This window comes from Phalangium opilio, unplaced genomic scaffold, assembly GCF_054372755.1.
Source record: "Phalangium opilio isolate 3A_F unplaced genomic scaffold, DU_Popi_V2 ptg000391l_1, whole genome shotgun sequence".
NCBI lineage: Eukaryota > Metazoa > Arthropoda > Arachnida > Opiliones > Phalangiidae > Phalangium > Phalangium opilio.
The window spans coordinates 201,145-214,665 of NW_028324235.1; the positions used below are offsets into that span (position 1 = coordinate 201,145).

General features: G+C 40.3%; 1 protein-coding gene across 1 annotated transcript; it reads right to left on the reverse strand.

The window, feature by feature from the left end:
- Positions 1 to 2,976: 2,976 nt before the first annotated feature.
- LOC149594034 (uncharacterized) lies at positions 2,977 to 6,442 on the reverse strand. Its single transcript, XM_089861591.1, has 5 exons — positions 6,042 to 6,442; positions 5,924 to 5,968; positions 5,801 to 5,850; positions 5,586 to 5,721; positions 2,977 to 2,999 (listed from the first exon to the last, which is right to left on the reverse strand). Exons 1-5 carry the CDS (start codon positions 6,193 to 6,195, stop codon positions 2,977 to 2,979), a joined length of 408 nt encoding a protein of 135 aa, XP_089717717.1. The 5' UTR covers positions 6,196 to 6,442.
- Between the last annotated feature and the right edge of the window lie 7,079 nt (positions 6,443 to 13,521).

Consider the following 13,521-nt stretch of genomic DNA (forward strand, 5'->3'; position numbering starts at 1 on the left):
CCACAACTTCCGTCAAATTGCCACAAGTGACTGACCCAATTTCGTTGATTTTTTTGACAAAATCCTTAAATTCGCTAACCATCCCTGATAGTTGGGCGTGGTATGCCGAATACATTTGCCTTTTCAAATGCAATATTTTACCAGCTAACAATTGGCATTTTAGCTTGTAAGAGACAAATTTGGTGCATATTTTACTAGTCTTACCGTCAAAAGACTTCAATACTGCCAGCCTTTCAGTTAAACGTTGACTAGAAACCGTTTGTAACTTTCGGCTATAAATTTCTTGTTTTTCGTCTTGAAAATCCCCGCATTAAGGAGTCTTTTCGCAAAGACAAATTCATCCCGTTTATTTGGTTTTCTATTTTTTTGAGCGCAAATTAGCGTCTCCACCTGGCGGCATAGTTCTCTTAGGTTTTATCTCTGTCTCAAGTAGAGATTTTCGCTCCACATAGTTTCTCTTAAACAACGCCTTGTTTTTAAGATAGTACTGTTTACACTTAAGTTTGTTAGTTTCGTCATGTTTCAATGATTTACTCTGAGTAGTGATAGCTATACAAATAGCCACGGATCTAAGATGGCCGCCACCCCAAGATGGCCGCCCTCTCCCCATCCACCAAACTCAAACCAAACTTTTCAGACAAGTCTGGACTAGCCCGAGCTGTTAGTTTCAACCCCCATGACATCATCTTCTTAACTTAAACTAAAACTAAAACTATAGTCAACCTTGACGTCATCCCTGGCTTGCTAACATTGGGTGTTGCCCTTTAACCACTCCAGCTTTCTGTAGGCCTAAAGTTAATAAAAGCACAGATTTTAAGACATCAAATATTTACTTTTTATAAGATGTACAGATATGGGTAATAAATAAATACAGAATATATTACAAAATAATCAACAACCAGCAAGGATAAACAAACATGTTTTAAAGAGTTCATTTTTCACGTTGACCCTGTATCGTTATTTGACTCGGAAGTGCAATCGGCGGAGGGACGTTTGGGTTTATTTTCTAATTGTTTTCTGCTTCGCCGTTCAATTTCGTAAAGAGTTAACAAAACGTTGACTATTAACCCGTAAACAAAAAAGAAAATGAGGCACAACATATTGCGAGGGCTATGATAGCAAATGATATTCAAATTGCTAGTACGTGCTATATGTAACATACTAGAGAGTTAAGTGGCAGTTTTAATTGGATCCTATTTGTCACATTAGGCGGAGCGTAAGTAAAGAGATAATATCATTGGATAGGTTAATTAAGGTGGAGTTAGAAAATAAGCCTATAATTATAAGTCTGACAAGAGTAACAAATATAGAAATAAAAAATTTTTAATAACAAACAATATAATATATACAATAACAAATATTTATATGAAAAACCCACCACCATTTAAAAAAATTAAACACCGGTCGAGCCGAACCCCCCAGTGCCACGTGATGTAGGGGTCAGACTCTAGAAACAACATAAAAATGTGTTACATGTTGAAACCTAAATTAAAAAACTTGAAAATATTTACCGCCGTTTCCACCTTAATATGAATAGAATAAGGTTGTGTTATAAAAAACCATGTCTGGGCCTGTATTCGAGAAAAAAAATGCCCCTGAGATTTTGGGTATAAAAGCTCGAGCATGGGCATAGGGTTTTCACAATCAATCCAGCCATGAGTAGCAAATATCTTCAAGAATCACAGTCTATGATTGACTCTCCACCGTCTTCTCCTGGGGATCGAGCCGGAACCAGCAGCGGTAAGCGGACCATAAATCAATTTTTGAAGCCCGACCCTGTCGAGGTGTTAATCGACTCGGACGACGAGACGTTCGTCCAAGACGTACTACAAAAACACGTCGTTGGCATTCACGGAATTGAAGGGTCGTACCGGCTAAGGAGCGACGGCCAGTATTTCGAGACACGAGTTCCCCCGCGAAAAGGGGACTATTTTGTAGACATAAGTGTCTACAAATTTAAAGATATAAAGGACTCCCAAGCCGACAAGCTTTGGGAGTGCTCCCACAAACGACTGAAGCGGGTCGTTGACGGGAAAGACAAGGACGCCGTCAAACTCCTCAACGCCTTTCACCGGTTGGTGGAGGACATAAAGGGTGACGCGCAGGACACGCAGCAGCCGCCAAGCAAAGTAAGTATCTTATTAACAATAAATTTACAAACCAAAATTTTGTTCCAATTTTTTTATTTCTGATAGAGATTCAAAAAATGAGTTCGAGCAGCGGCAGCAGCGGGAGTGACTCGGAGGGTAGTGGAGGAGAGGAACACGCACAGGTAAACCGGTACTACACAATTGAGCGTCAGATTGACAAAACGAGTCGCAAGTGGCATTGTAAACAAATCGATTTGCGTATAGCTTTTAAAAATTTGAATGACATCCCAACAAGAGATTTTTTTCGAATTTTTCGAAAAATTCTCGACGAGGTTATACGCAAATTAGTAACCGAGAATCCCGGGTATAATCGGGTTCGATTTGTTTTAAGCTCCCCCGGATTGACGACCCCCGTTAATATTAAATTTATAAAAATTGACAAATTCACCAGTAAGCCAATTATGCGCACCATCTATAGAGTAACGCAATCTAGTCGGGACTTTATCTTTAATGGGGAAGATTTTCAGTTTGACATTTTTTTAAACCTCGACGCGAATATAGGAGTTTATTATAAGTCCATAAAAAATAGAACTTTGGTTAATTTGGATTATTTCGTTAAACAAAATAACCAATTTATTTTTATGGAGAATAATGATAACCTTTGTTTTGCTCGGAGTTTAGTTTTGGGTAAAGAGCTGACCGATCGCAATTTTTATCGTCAAAAAAAGCAAGGTCAGCCCTTTAACCAGAACAATTTCAAAAACCTGAAACGCGATAGCACCCTTGTGGGTAATATTGCGAAAATCTTGCACAGGAAAGCCGGAGTCCCCGAAGGTTTTGTTACTCTAGAAGATATTCAAAAATTTCAAAATTATTTAGCTCCCCATTATAGAATCGTGATAATTGATGCTGCAAATAATTTTACCATATTTTTCAAAGGCCCCCAAGCTCCTAAATTTATCTATTTATTAAAAATTGGCGACCATATCCACCCCGCGAAAACTTGGCACGGCATGATGGGGGGTTGTGTCTCTTGCGATTTATGCTTAAAATCCTTTTACAAATACGAATTGTTAAAAGAGCATAAATGCCCCGAGGATACAAAACCCTATATATGTTTTCGGTGTCAAGGAGAAGCTTTTCATTTAACCAACGAGGACGTTTTAAAACGTTGCGACGAATGCCACCGCTACTTCTTTCCTGGCCCCTGCTACGAAACTCATTTACTTAATGGCACCTGCGCGAGCCAAAAACGATGTTTAGAATGTGGGCGACTGATGGGTGACGATCACGACTGCAATCCCAAATGCTCTCAGTGTAAAATAGTCCATCCGCCAGGTGAACATTTTGTTATGCCTTTGGAAACCAAAATGAAAGCCTCACGGTTTATTTATTACGACATTGAGACTATTCTTAGAAATAATATCCACGTCCCTATTTTATTAGTTTGCGACGTAGAGACTGAAGCTGGCTTTGAAACTAAAATTTTTTACGGCGCCAATTGCGCCGAGCAATTTTTAAATTATTTATTTAGCGTAGAGCAGGTAGTTTTGACTGGACAGAAACGTAAGACGTACCAACCGCGCTTTACTAACACTCAAGTCGTAGCTCATTACGCAAAAGCTTTTGATAACTTCTTAATTCTTAACGCTTTAGTCCATAGACACGTCACCCCTGCCGTTATTTTTGACGGTAGTAAAATTTTAATGATTCATCTTGAGGGACCGCAAATTAGATTCCTAGATAGCTTTAATTACATTAGTCAACCTCTGCGTAATTTCACCAGCATGTTTAGCCTCGGCGATGTGGCGAAAGGATTCTTTCAATTTGATTTTCATACCGAAGAAAATCTTAATTACATGGTGTCATCCCTGAAGCTTCGTACTTTAACGTAGCTCAAATGAAGGCCAATGATTATCGAGATTTTCAAGCTTGGTACGCGTCAATGGAAGGATCTATTTACAACATCAAAGAGGAGCTTATTAAATATTGCATTCAAGACGTCAAAGTCCTAAGACAAGGCGTCGAAGCTTTTAGAAAAATTTACGTAGATCTAACAAAATTAGACCCTTTTTGCTTAAAAAATACTACTTTGGCGGGTGCTTTAACCACTATTTATCTTAACAATTACTATAAACCTTACAGCATGGGTATTGTTCCTTCTAACGGCTATAACGCAAAATTTAATCACAGTCAGATTAGCTTAAAATATCTCGCTTGGGTGGAGAAAACGGAAAATATAAAATTGCGAACGGCTTTAAGCTATGGGGGTGAATATCGGGTGGGGCGCTATTTAGTCGACGGCTATAGCGAAACTCCGCCCAAAATCTACGATTTCCACGGTTGCTACTTTCACGGTTGTCCATGTCAAAAACTTAATGCCTACAATACCCAACTTAAAGCCAGCAACAGATTTCTGTACGAACGGACTCTAGATAGAGAGCTGTTTATTAAAGAGAAGATGGTCGGGTATGAATATACCTCGATTTTTGAGTGTCAATTTGCTAAGCTTTTAAAAGAAAACGCCGAAGCAAAGGCTTTCTGCAAAAGTTTAACTTTTCGACCTCAAATATCAGCCCGTAGCGCTCTCTATGGGGGACGAACGGAAAATTTTGTTCTTAACTGCCACGTGCAAGGTGAGGAAAAAATTTTCTACAAGGATATTATTTCTTTGTACCCGAAAGTTTGTCGCGATTGTCCGTACCCTAGCGGCCACCCCATAATCTATAACAGAGATTTTGACAAATCGCCAGGGTGGTATTTTGGCGTTATGAGTTGTCGTCTGCTGCCCCCTCAAGATCTCCACATCCCCTTAATTCCCTTTCGCAGCGGTGGCAAATTAGCTTACGCCCTCTGTCGCACGTGCCTAGAATTGCGAGCGGAAATCTGCGATCACACTGTTAATGAACGGGCTTTCGAATCAGTCTGGCCAACGGTCGAAGTATATGCCGCTATGGAACAGGTTATAAACTCCTCGATATATTCGAAGTTTACCATTATCCAAAAACGGAACATTTCTTTGCCCAGTACATGACTGATTTTATCGCCTTGAAAGTGAAGAATTCCGGATTTCCCGCTCACGCGCAAACGCCTCTGCAAAAAGAGGCGTATATCGCTGATATAAACAAGAATGAAAAGCTTTCTCTGACAGTGGCGGATATTCAATCAAATCCTTCCCTGCGTAATATCGCTAAAATTAATTTAAATTCTCTTTGGGGTCGCATGGCTTTAAATACGGGAAAGATTCGCAGCATCTTTATCAACAATTATTACGAATTGATACGATACGCGAGCGATTACACTCTGGAATTAGTCGACTTACGGCCAGTTACGGAGTCGATCGCTCTCTTATCGTACAAAGCCAAAAGCGATTACATTCTAGACTACAAACTGGGGTCGGCCATCGTGGGGAGCTTCGTTTCTTGCTACGGGCGACTCGAATTGAACAAGATGCTGCTTCAATTAGACCGCTCAGCTTTGTATTGTGACACCGACTCGATAATCTACCGTCATCTACCGGGAAAGTTTGACATTCCAACTGGCAATCATATTGGTTGCTGGGCGGACGAACTCGGCGGTGATTATATAACTTCCTTTTGTAGTACCGGTGCCAAAAGTTACTCGTTTCGCACTAGCAAAGGAAAAGAAGTCAAGAAAATTAAAGGGTTGACGTTAAATCGAGAAAATCTTGAAAAACTTGACTTTGAAACCTTTGAAAGTGTAGCGATGAATCCGGAAAAGGAAGTTACAGTCAATGTCCCTTTTAATTTTAAACGGGATAAATACAAGCTGCAGCTAGAGGCCGTTAAAATCACCAAAAGATTTCGCCAAACCTCGAATAAGAGATTGTTGAACGCCGATTTGACAACCAGTCGACCCTACGGTTTCAAAGAGGCAACACCCACTTCAACATCTCTTTCGCATGAATAACGAGGCTAGGCGAAGACATACTTTTGAGGGCTTGTGGGAATCTTGCTTTCCTATCGAAGCCTTGGCCAAAGACGGTTTCTATCTTGCAGATGTAGAAACACAGACGACGCGCTGCGCCTTTTGCGGCATCGCCTTGTACCAGTGGCGTTGCACGGACCATCCATCGAGGGAACATCGGAAACACAGTCCATCGTGTCCGATGGTTTCCAAAAAACCGTGCAACAACAAACCACTGCGTCAGGGGTTTCCCGAATTCCCGACCAGCGAGGGCGAGGATGTTTGCGAGCCTCTAATCCAAACATGCCCAGCCACCAACAACGAGCGGTCGGGAAACGAAAAAGTGCGCGTGCGCATAAATCCGTCGTGTTTTCTACTGTAGTGCGTGTGTACAGCCTACCCTCCGAGTCTCGCGTGAACTTTGACCTCATCAACGACCAACGCTTTCGCCAAAGGATAACGGAATTTGAAAAAAAATTTTTAAAAACAATTAATTAATAGGGATTTTTTTTTGGGTAAAAGGGTTTTTTTTGTTTATATTGTTTTTTAATGCTGTTTAAATATGTATGGGTTTTTTGGGGTTTTTGGGTTTATAGTGTTTTAATTTTTTGATTATTAATGTTTTTTTAAATATATATCTATGTTTTTAATATAAATAACATGTCAACAATAATAAAATGCTTATTATTTAAAATGAATCCAACCGAGTCAGTCTCGCATTCTTTAAAGTTCCAAACACCCGCTCAGTTTCTAATCGTGCGGCCAACGCAAGCGGGGAAGAGTTTTCTTTTAAGTAACTTATTGGAAAATCATCAGCTTATGTTTGACCCACCGCATAAAAAGGTTATTTATTGCTACGCCGCCTGGCAGCCAAACTACGAAAAATTGAAACAATTGATTCCGGGAATTCAATTTATTCAAGGCTTGCCAACGGCGGATCCGGACTTTTGGGAGACTCATCGCGACTCCTACTTGATACTAGACGACTTAGCTAGCCAATTATTTAAACAAACTCATATTGCCGATTTAGTGTGCGTGACGTCACATCATTTAGGGTATACAGTCATTATTATTACTCAACAACTGTTTCCCAAGGGTAGCCAATCGCGGATAATTTCTCAAAACTCTTCCTATTTTATAATAATGAAAAATCCTCGAGATGTCGCCTCTATTAGATATTTGGCGCAACAAATAAGTCCAGATAACCCGAAGCGTATTACGGACGCGTACAGACTAGCCACTAGAGAACCCTATAGCTATTTGTTAATTGATTTAAAACAAGAAACTCCGGAAAATTTACGATTAAGGTCGCGTGTTCTACCTCACGAATCACCTATGTATGTCTATGTCGATTAAATTTAATTGTCATTTGAATAATGGCCCCACGCGTTAAACGTCGATCAGCAAAACGCTCCCGACTCGTCGTAGCTCGTCCCTCGACAAAGTTTGCCAAATTTGTCCCTTATTTACAGAGTTTGCGTCAAACTAGCTGTAAACAACGGCGAACCCTCTTAAACAATAGTAGCGCGCCTCAATTAAAGATTATTCAGACAATTTGTAAGAATTTAAATTGCGGAGGTATTTATTTGAGTAAAGACCGTAAGAAAAAGCTAGCAAATTACAAGAAAATTATTAGACAACTCGGATCAAGTACCTTGTCGCAGAAAAGCAAAAAAAAAGCTGTTGTTGCAGCAATCAGGTGGTTTTCTTACGACGTTGCTTGCCGCAATTTTGCCTTCGATTGTCCAAGCCATAGCTGCTAAACTATGAAACAAATGGTGCTTGTGCCCGCTAGCGCCGTAACTTCAACAGCTGCCCAAGAACACTCGGCTTTGGACCGAGAGATTGAGGATATTTTAAAATCGCCATTGAATGCCTACGATAAATTATATAAATATTTGGACGCTTTTAAGAAATATTTAAGTATCGAGAAACAAATTCCTTTACCTAAATTTGAGGTCGTAACACAGGCAATGTCCAATGTCCCCACGCCGCCATTACCGGTCACCCCTAAATGCCCCCGCGAAAAAAACAATTGTCATGGCCGAGCTATGCCACGTCATCACCGACAACAAGCGCGTCGGGCAGTTCTTTTACCACGCCTAAACGAACCGAGCCTCGGCAAAAGGTTTTTAAAAGCGAAACGGCTGTTGGGACACCAACACAAGAACATTTTTACCAGCAATATGGGCCGACCTATGTTGGAGATATGGTGAAACGGCAAGCCGAAGTTCTTGCAAATCATTTGCAAAACACATTTTTTACGCCAAAAAGAGAGCTAGAAGAAGGAGCTGTCGGTTATGCAAATCGTGACGACGATTTTCAAGAAGAAATTGTCGATGAACAAGAGAATTTAGCGGAAGAAAACGGGGACAATTTAACGGACTTGGAAAACCTGTTTGAGACGGCCTCCGCTAAACAGAAGAACAAGAAAAAAAAGAAAAAAACTCGGAAAAAGAAAGACGAGCTTCAAAATCTCGGTCCAGTAGTTCCATCTAACGAACGAAGACCTCGACATCATAAATGGCGCGATATTGATTAATAAAATGTAATATTAAGACAAATAAAAAATTGTTTTATTGCGAACAATATCTGTGTACATGTTTTTTTAAATGTAAAGATAAATATAATAAGGCGACATAGTCGTTAAGTTTAAGATTCTGGTCATAGATGGCGTCTAATATCGTCTTTCTAGCCACGCCCTGACAGCGGAGTGCTAGGTACAGACTACAATGCAGACCGCACAGTTGAAAAAATGGATGTTGAATTTGTTGTTTATTGTAAACAACTCGTTTCCCGTATCGTTTTAAATTAACTTTATAGTATCGCGGCGACTTTCCGTAAGTGCAAAACATTTCTACCGTGTCATTGTTAGAAAAGCACGCTATCCAATGTTCTCCAGCCTCTCCAGCAGCTTCGTTATAGAATATAAAGCAAAATTTGGGCCTTTTAGGATGTGCTGGGAGTCTGTTTACTGGGAAGCACCCTAAATAGTAGGGTCGCGTTCTTTTGTCGCAAGTTAAAAGAGCATTTATTTGCGAAGTGTTCATAATTTATTCTTGACAAGGCCTGTCTCAGGTAACGAGACTTTTTGTAGTTCGGCGCTGTAGAAAACACCCAAAATTTGCTCCCCCTTTAAATCCGCTACGCGATAGACGGGTGGTGACCTGGGTATGACGTCAACAACGCGAAATATTTCGTCAGTAAACGTGCCTCCCGAGCTGGTTTTTCTAAATACTCTACTAGCTATAGAGAGACGCACGTGATCGCCAACTTTAAGCCTCGGTGCGTATCGATTAATTCCGTTTGATTTCCCGTACAGTTTATTCCAAATGATTGATTCGTTATCTATATTAACATGAGCCGGTGCAATTCCAGTAGTTGAATGAACCCGTTCATTATAGGCTTGAGTAATTAAAGGTAAATATTTAACGTAATTTTTATTCCCCGTGGCTGTAATAACCCGGGCAATTTGTTCCTTAATTGTTCTAATAAAGCGTTCCGCTAGACTGGCCTTATGCTGACTCCGGGCAAAATGTATTTGCACATTGTTTCGTTTCAAGAAGGAAGCAAAGTTGCGCGAACTAAATTCACCCCCGTAGTCGGTGTATATTTTTAAAGGGATTCTCTCTCAAAATATTTTTTTTAAAAGCTTCGATAACCTCGCCAGATGTTTTGTTTCTAAGAGGTACTGTCCATCCGTAGCGGCTTAAGACGTCAATGACGCACAAAACATAGCGAACATTTTTATTAAAACGCTTTAATTTTGGTAGATCCAACAAATCAGCTTGAAAAACGTCATCGATGGTCGAGGCGTACACTTGATTAGTTTTGAATCGGAAACGTCGAAACCTATGCTTTGTGTAGGCGGGTTGTTTCTCGAGAAAGGCGACAAATTGGGCTTTTGACACGTCCGGTAAAGCCTTTTGTAACCTGGCTAGCGACCCATAAGCGGCCGGATTAGCCACGTCGTAATAAATGTTTCTAATTTTAGCGTCCATGTCTTAACAAGTATAAATAACGACTAAATAGTTTCCCAATAAACAACTTTATTTAATACACGCAAAGGTATTTTATAAAAACAATATCAGTTAAATAAATACGCTATATCATTACATTTATCTTAATAGCCATAAATCAAGGCATTCTTTAAATCGGCAAAACTGTTGACAAAATAAGCGTAAATATCCTCTTGATCCTCCATCCAGCCATGATCGATCTCAAATTGATGCAAAATTTTCTCACGATCCAGTTGAGGCAGCGCTTCGTGCAAATTACGTTCGACTCGATCGCTGAAATTTGTGTCAAATTCCGAGCAGCTTTGAGAGTGGCATATTTGTTTTCGACACTCGACGTTGGCGCAAGTGGAAGTGACGTCAAACAAAGTGGTAGTGAGGTCGTTTAAAATTAATTCGCGCATGCGACACACAGCTATCCCTTTAGCCTTGAGATCCTCGTCAATCAACGGTTTTAAATCGATCAATGTCTGCCATCCTGTTTTGTTCAGGCTGAATCCTTCGTTGGTGCTAAAGTTGAGGAAATAACGACTGCCGCTGCCTCGTTCATAGTATCGAAGATCGATTAGACGTTCATCTTTCGAGTTGACGAAGCATTCCAGCTTGATGCGCTCTTTGACGGGCAACCAAATATGATAGCGAGGTATTTTTCCGTCAAAAAAGGACGTGAGTTCATTTTGAAACCGAAACAAAGCGTACCAGGCGTTAGGTTTTAATATAGTTTTTGTACGCGTATCCGATCTTTGAATTAATATTTTAGGTTCAATCGATTCAATGACGCAAATGTCGAGCTTTGGCGTGACGGTGTGTACTTGGTGCATCTTGGCTCGCGACTGATATTGTATTTATAAAGTTTTAGTCTTTTATACGTTGGGGTGATTATAAATAATATCTCTGTTTTTAGATATTATTAATTGGTTGTTTGGAAATTCGGCCATGACAATGCATGTGACGTTTTCGGTTAGCGGAGAGCTAAATCTTAACGATAATCGCAAGTTACCAGTCTGGGGCATGGAATTTAGACCTAACGAAGCGAGATGTTCTCTACTCAAATCAAAAACAACGACAAAAAAGCCTTTTTTATATAAATCGTAAGAAATTATATTTCCTCGGTCAAGACCTAATATCTCGAGACCCTCGAATAAAGAATTGTAACATCTAACGTATTGATCGTCGGCAAAATTAGGCGTAAAGGGGATATCGGGATAATTTTGTGAATTTAAAGAGAATTGCATGAAATCGAGTTTGAAGTGTTGGAGATCCAGGGGGTTAGAAGTTGCTTCCCCTACAAATTTTTTATTAGTAACGAAAGCCACGACAGTTCGCGAGGGTAATTGCCCCATAAACAAGCTGTCCCTAATAAAATCTTGCGTTCCGGTGGTTATTAAGAAATTTTTCATAACAATAGAGTTTACTTCGTAACGAGCGTTTATTCCCGAATTTAACATCTGGGCGTGAGCCAGCTGCAGCTCTGGATTAACCTCAATTTCGCGCGTAAACAAAGTGCATTCCGTTAAATCAATCTTATACTTTTTGCCCGTTTCATTGTGAATAATAGCAAAATCCGTGGAGCTTCGATGAAGTCTAATTCGCACCTCGATATTATCTAGTAAGAATTTGGGCGTTTTGAACATATCCAAAAATAATTCGCCAATTACATCGCACGTCTTTGATTGTGCCACGCGTTTAGCGCGACGACCAATACCATTATCTTCCTTGTTGATACTGGCGTCCGCTAAAGCCGTCGCCGGATCGATAATGGTATCCAAATAATATAACATAGAAGTTAACCAGGAATTGGCCGCCGTTTGTCCATAATTTAAAAGTATTTTAAAATAGGCCATATATGGATACATATTATTAGGTTGCTGGACAGCGACGCCATTAAGAAATAATTCTACTTGACAAAATAGCGAGGCAATTATTAAATTTGTTACCGAGACTTTCTTTTCCGCATCTGGAACGGCCGTGCCGTCCTCGTGTAAAACGCGAAATTTTAATCTCAAAAGAGTTTTAGTTAAATCATGATAATTGTTAGAGGGAGGAATGATAAATTCTATATATTTTGCATTAGTTAGGGGAGCAATTGGATAATGAGCAGTCGTTTTAGTCCCAACAATATTATTATTCACCACTGGCTTTTCAAATACTTCAAAGTCGGAAAGAACACTTTCGTAGGTCGACATGTTTAGTCTAGAAAATCGCGTTTAGTGCGTCGCTTAACACGTTTGCTCCGGCTTGTTTTAGCAGTCCTCTTTCGTTTTCGGCCCGTCCCGCTTTGAGTGTTGACGAACCGGCCCACGCCTTTATGTAGTAGGGAATTTATAGATTGTTTGACATTTCGTTTAATCGATTCTCGAGGTGATATTCCGGGGTTTTGGGCATCGCTAATTACTCTACTCGTTAACCCAAAAGCTTCGGACGCTAAAGTACTAATGGCCGGCCTAATAAAGGGTGTAATTTTGCGCAATAAAGAATTAAAGATGCCGCCGACACTAAAACGACCCCCCGATTGGAAAACGTTGCGTGGAAGGGACGATCCTCTTTGGAAATACAGAGTGTATCTATTAGGCACCATTGCTCCTGTTCTATTGACGTCGACGCCTAAAAAACAGTTTAATATATACTTTGCCCAAATTAAACGGGATATTTTACCCGTAATCGGATTTTAATTCAATTTCAATTTCTTGTATATCGCTGGTTGAAATTGGATAAAAGTCGATATTATTAAATATTTCCTGGTTCTCTTCGTCTAGCAGCGAAAAAGCCGGCATTTTTATGAAACGTAGCAGAGGGGCTTGACCACCACCCACTACTTGTTGACGGATAATATTGGTATAAACAAACATGGCATCGACGCCTCTCATGATATCAGCGGGGTACTCCGAAGTCTCGTTATTAAGATACCGATCTAATTGATTGGCACTAAAGCCTAACAGCCTCCCGAGCCCTCTTCCGGGTGTTGTTTTGGGAAACAAAATTGAGACCGTATCGTTTAATTTTGAAACCGTCACGGTTCCGTCTACATTCTGCGTAAATTTTAAACTTTTCCTATGCGCCGGGGACATGGCTTCGCTCATAGCACTTAAAACATCGCTAATATGATAATAAACCCCGGGAGGAATCTCGCACGCGTAAATTGTCAACTCGTTTGCCTTGAGGGTTATCCTGTTGATATCCGGGTAGGGACGGCTGGTCAGCCATATTTGGATCTTCTGGAAATCTATCAACATCGTATTCGCTAGTCCAAAAATTATTACCCTCTGTCAGTGTCATTGATCTCAATCGGGGGTTCACCAACGCTACACCCGAGTGGCTATGTTGCAAAACTTCTCCCTCTTCGGGAATGTTAAATAACTTGGCCATCGGTCCAGCTACCGATACGCGAACACCTCGCTCTATTTCGAGACGCGTGTAGTATCTATTTTCTGGCGCCGTTTTGAGAATAAAGATTTTAAAATGACGGCGAGTCATAAATTGCTGAACTT

What these genes read in the sequence shown, in the direction of transcription:
- LOC149594034 (XM_089861591.1), bottom strand. Translation starts at nt 6,195, where the DNA reads ATGTTCCCTCGATGGATGGTCCGTGCAACGCCACTGGTACAAGGCGAT. An exon ending in TCAACAATCTCTTATTCGAG is followed by an intron (nt 5,851 to 5,923) that starts GTTTGGCGAAAT and finishes TAAAATTAAAAG; the next exon opens with GGACATTGACTGTAACTTCC. An exon ending in AGATGACGGTAGATTATCGA is followed by an intron (nt 3,000 to 5,585) that starts GTCGGTGTCACA and finishes AATTATTTGCAG; the next exon opens with CATCAATTATCACGATTCTA.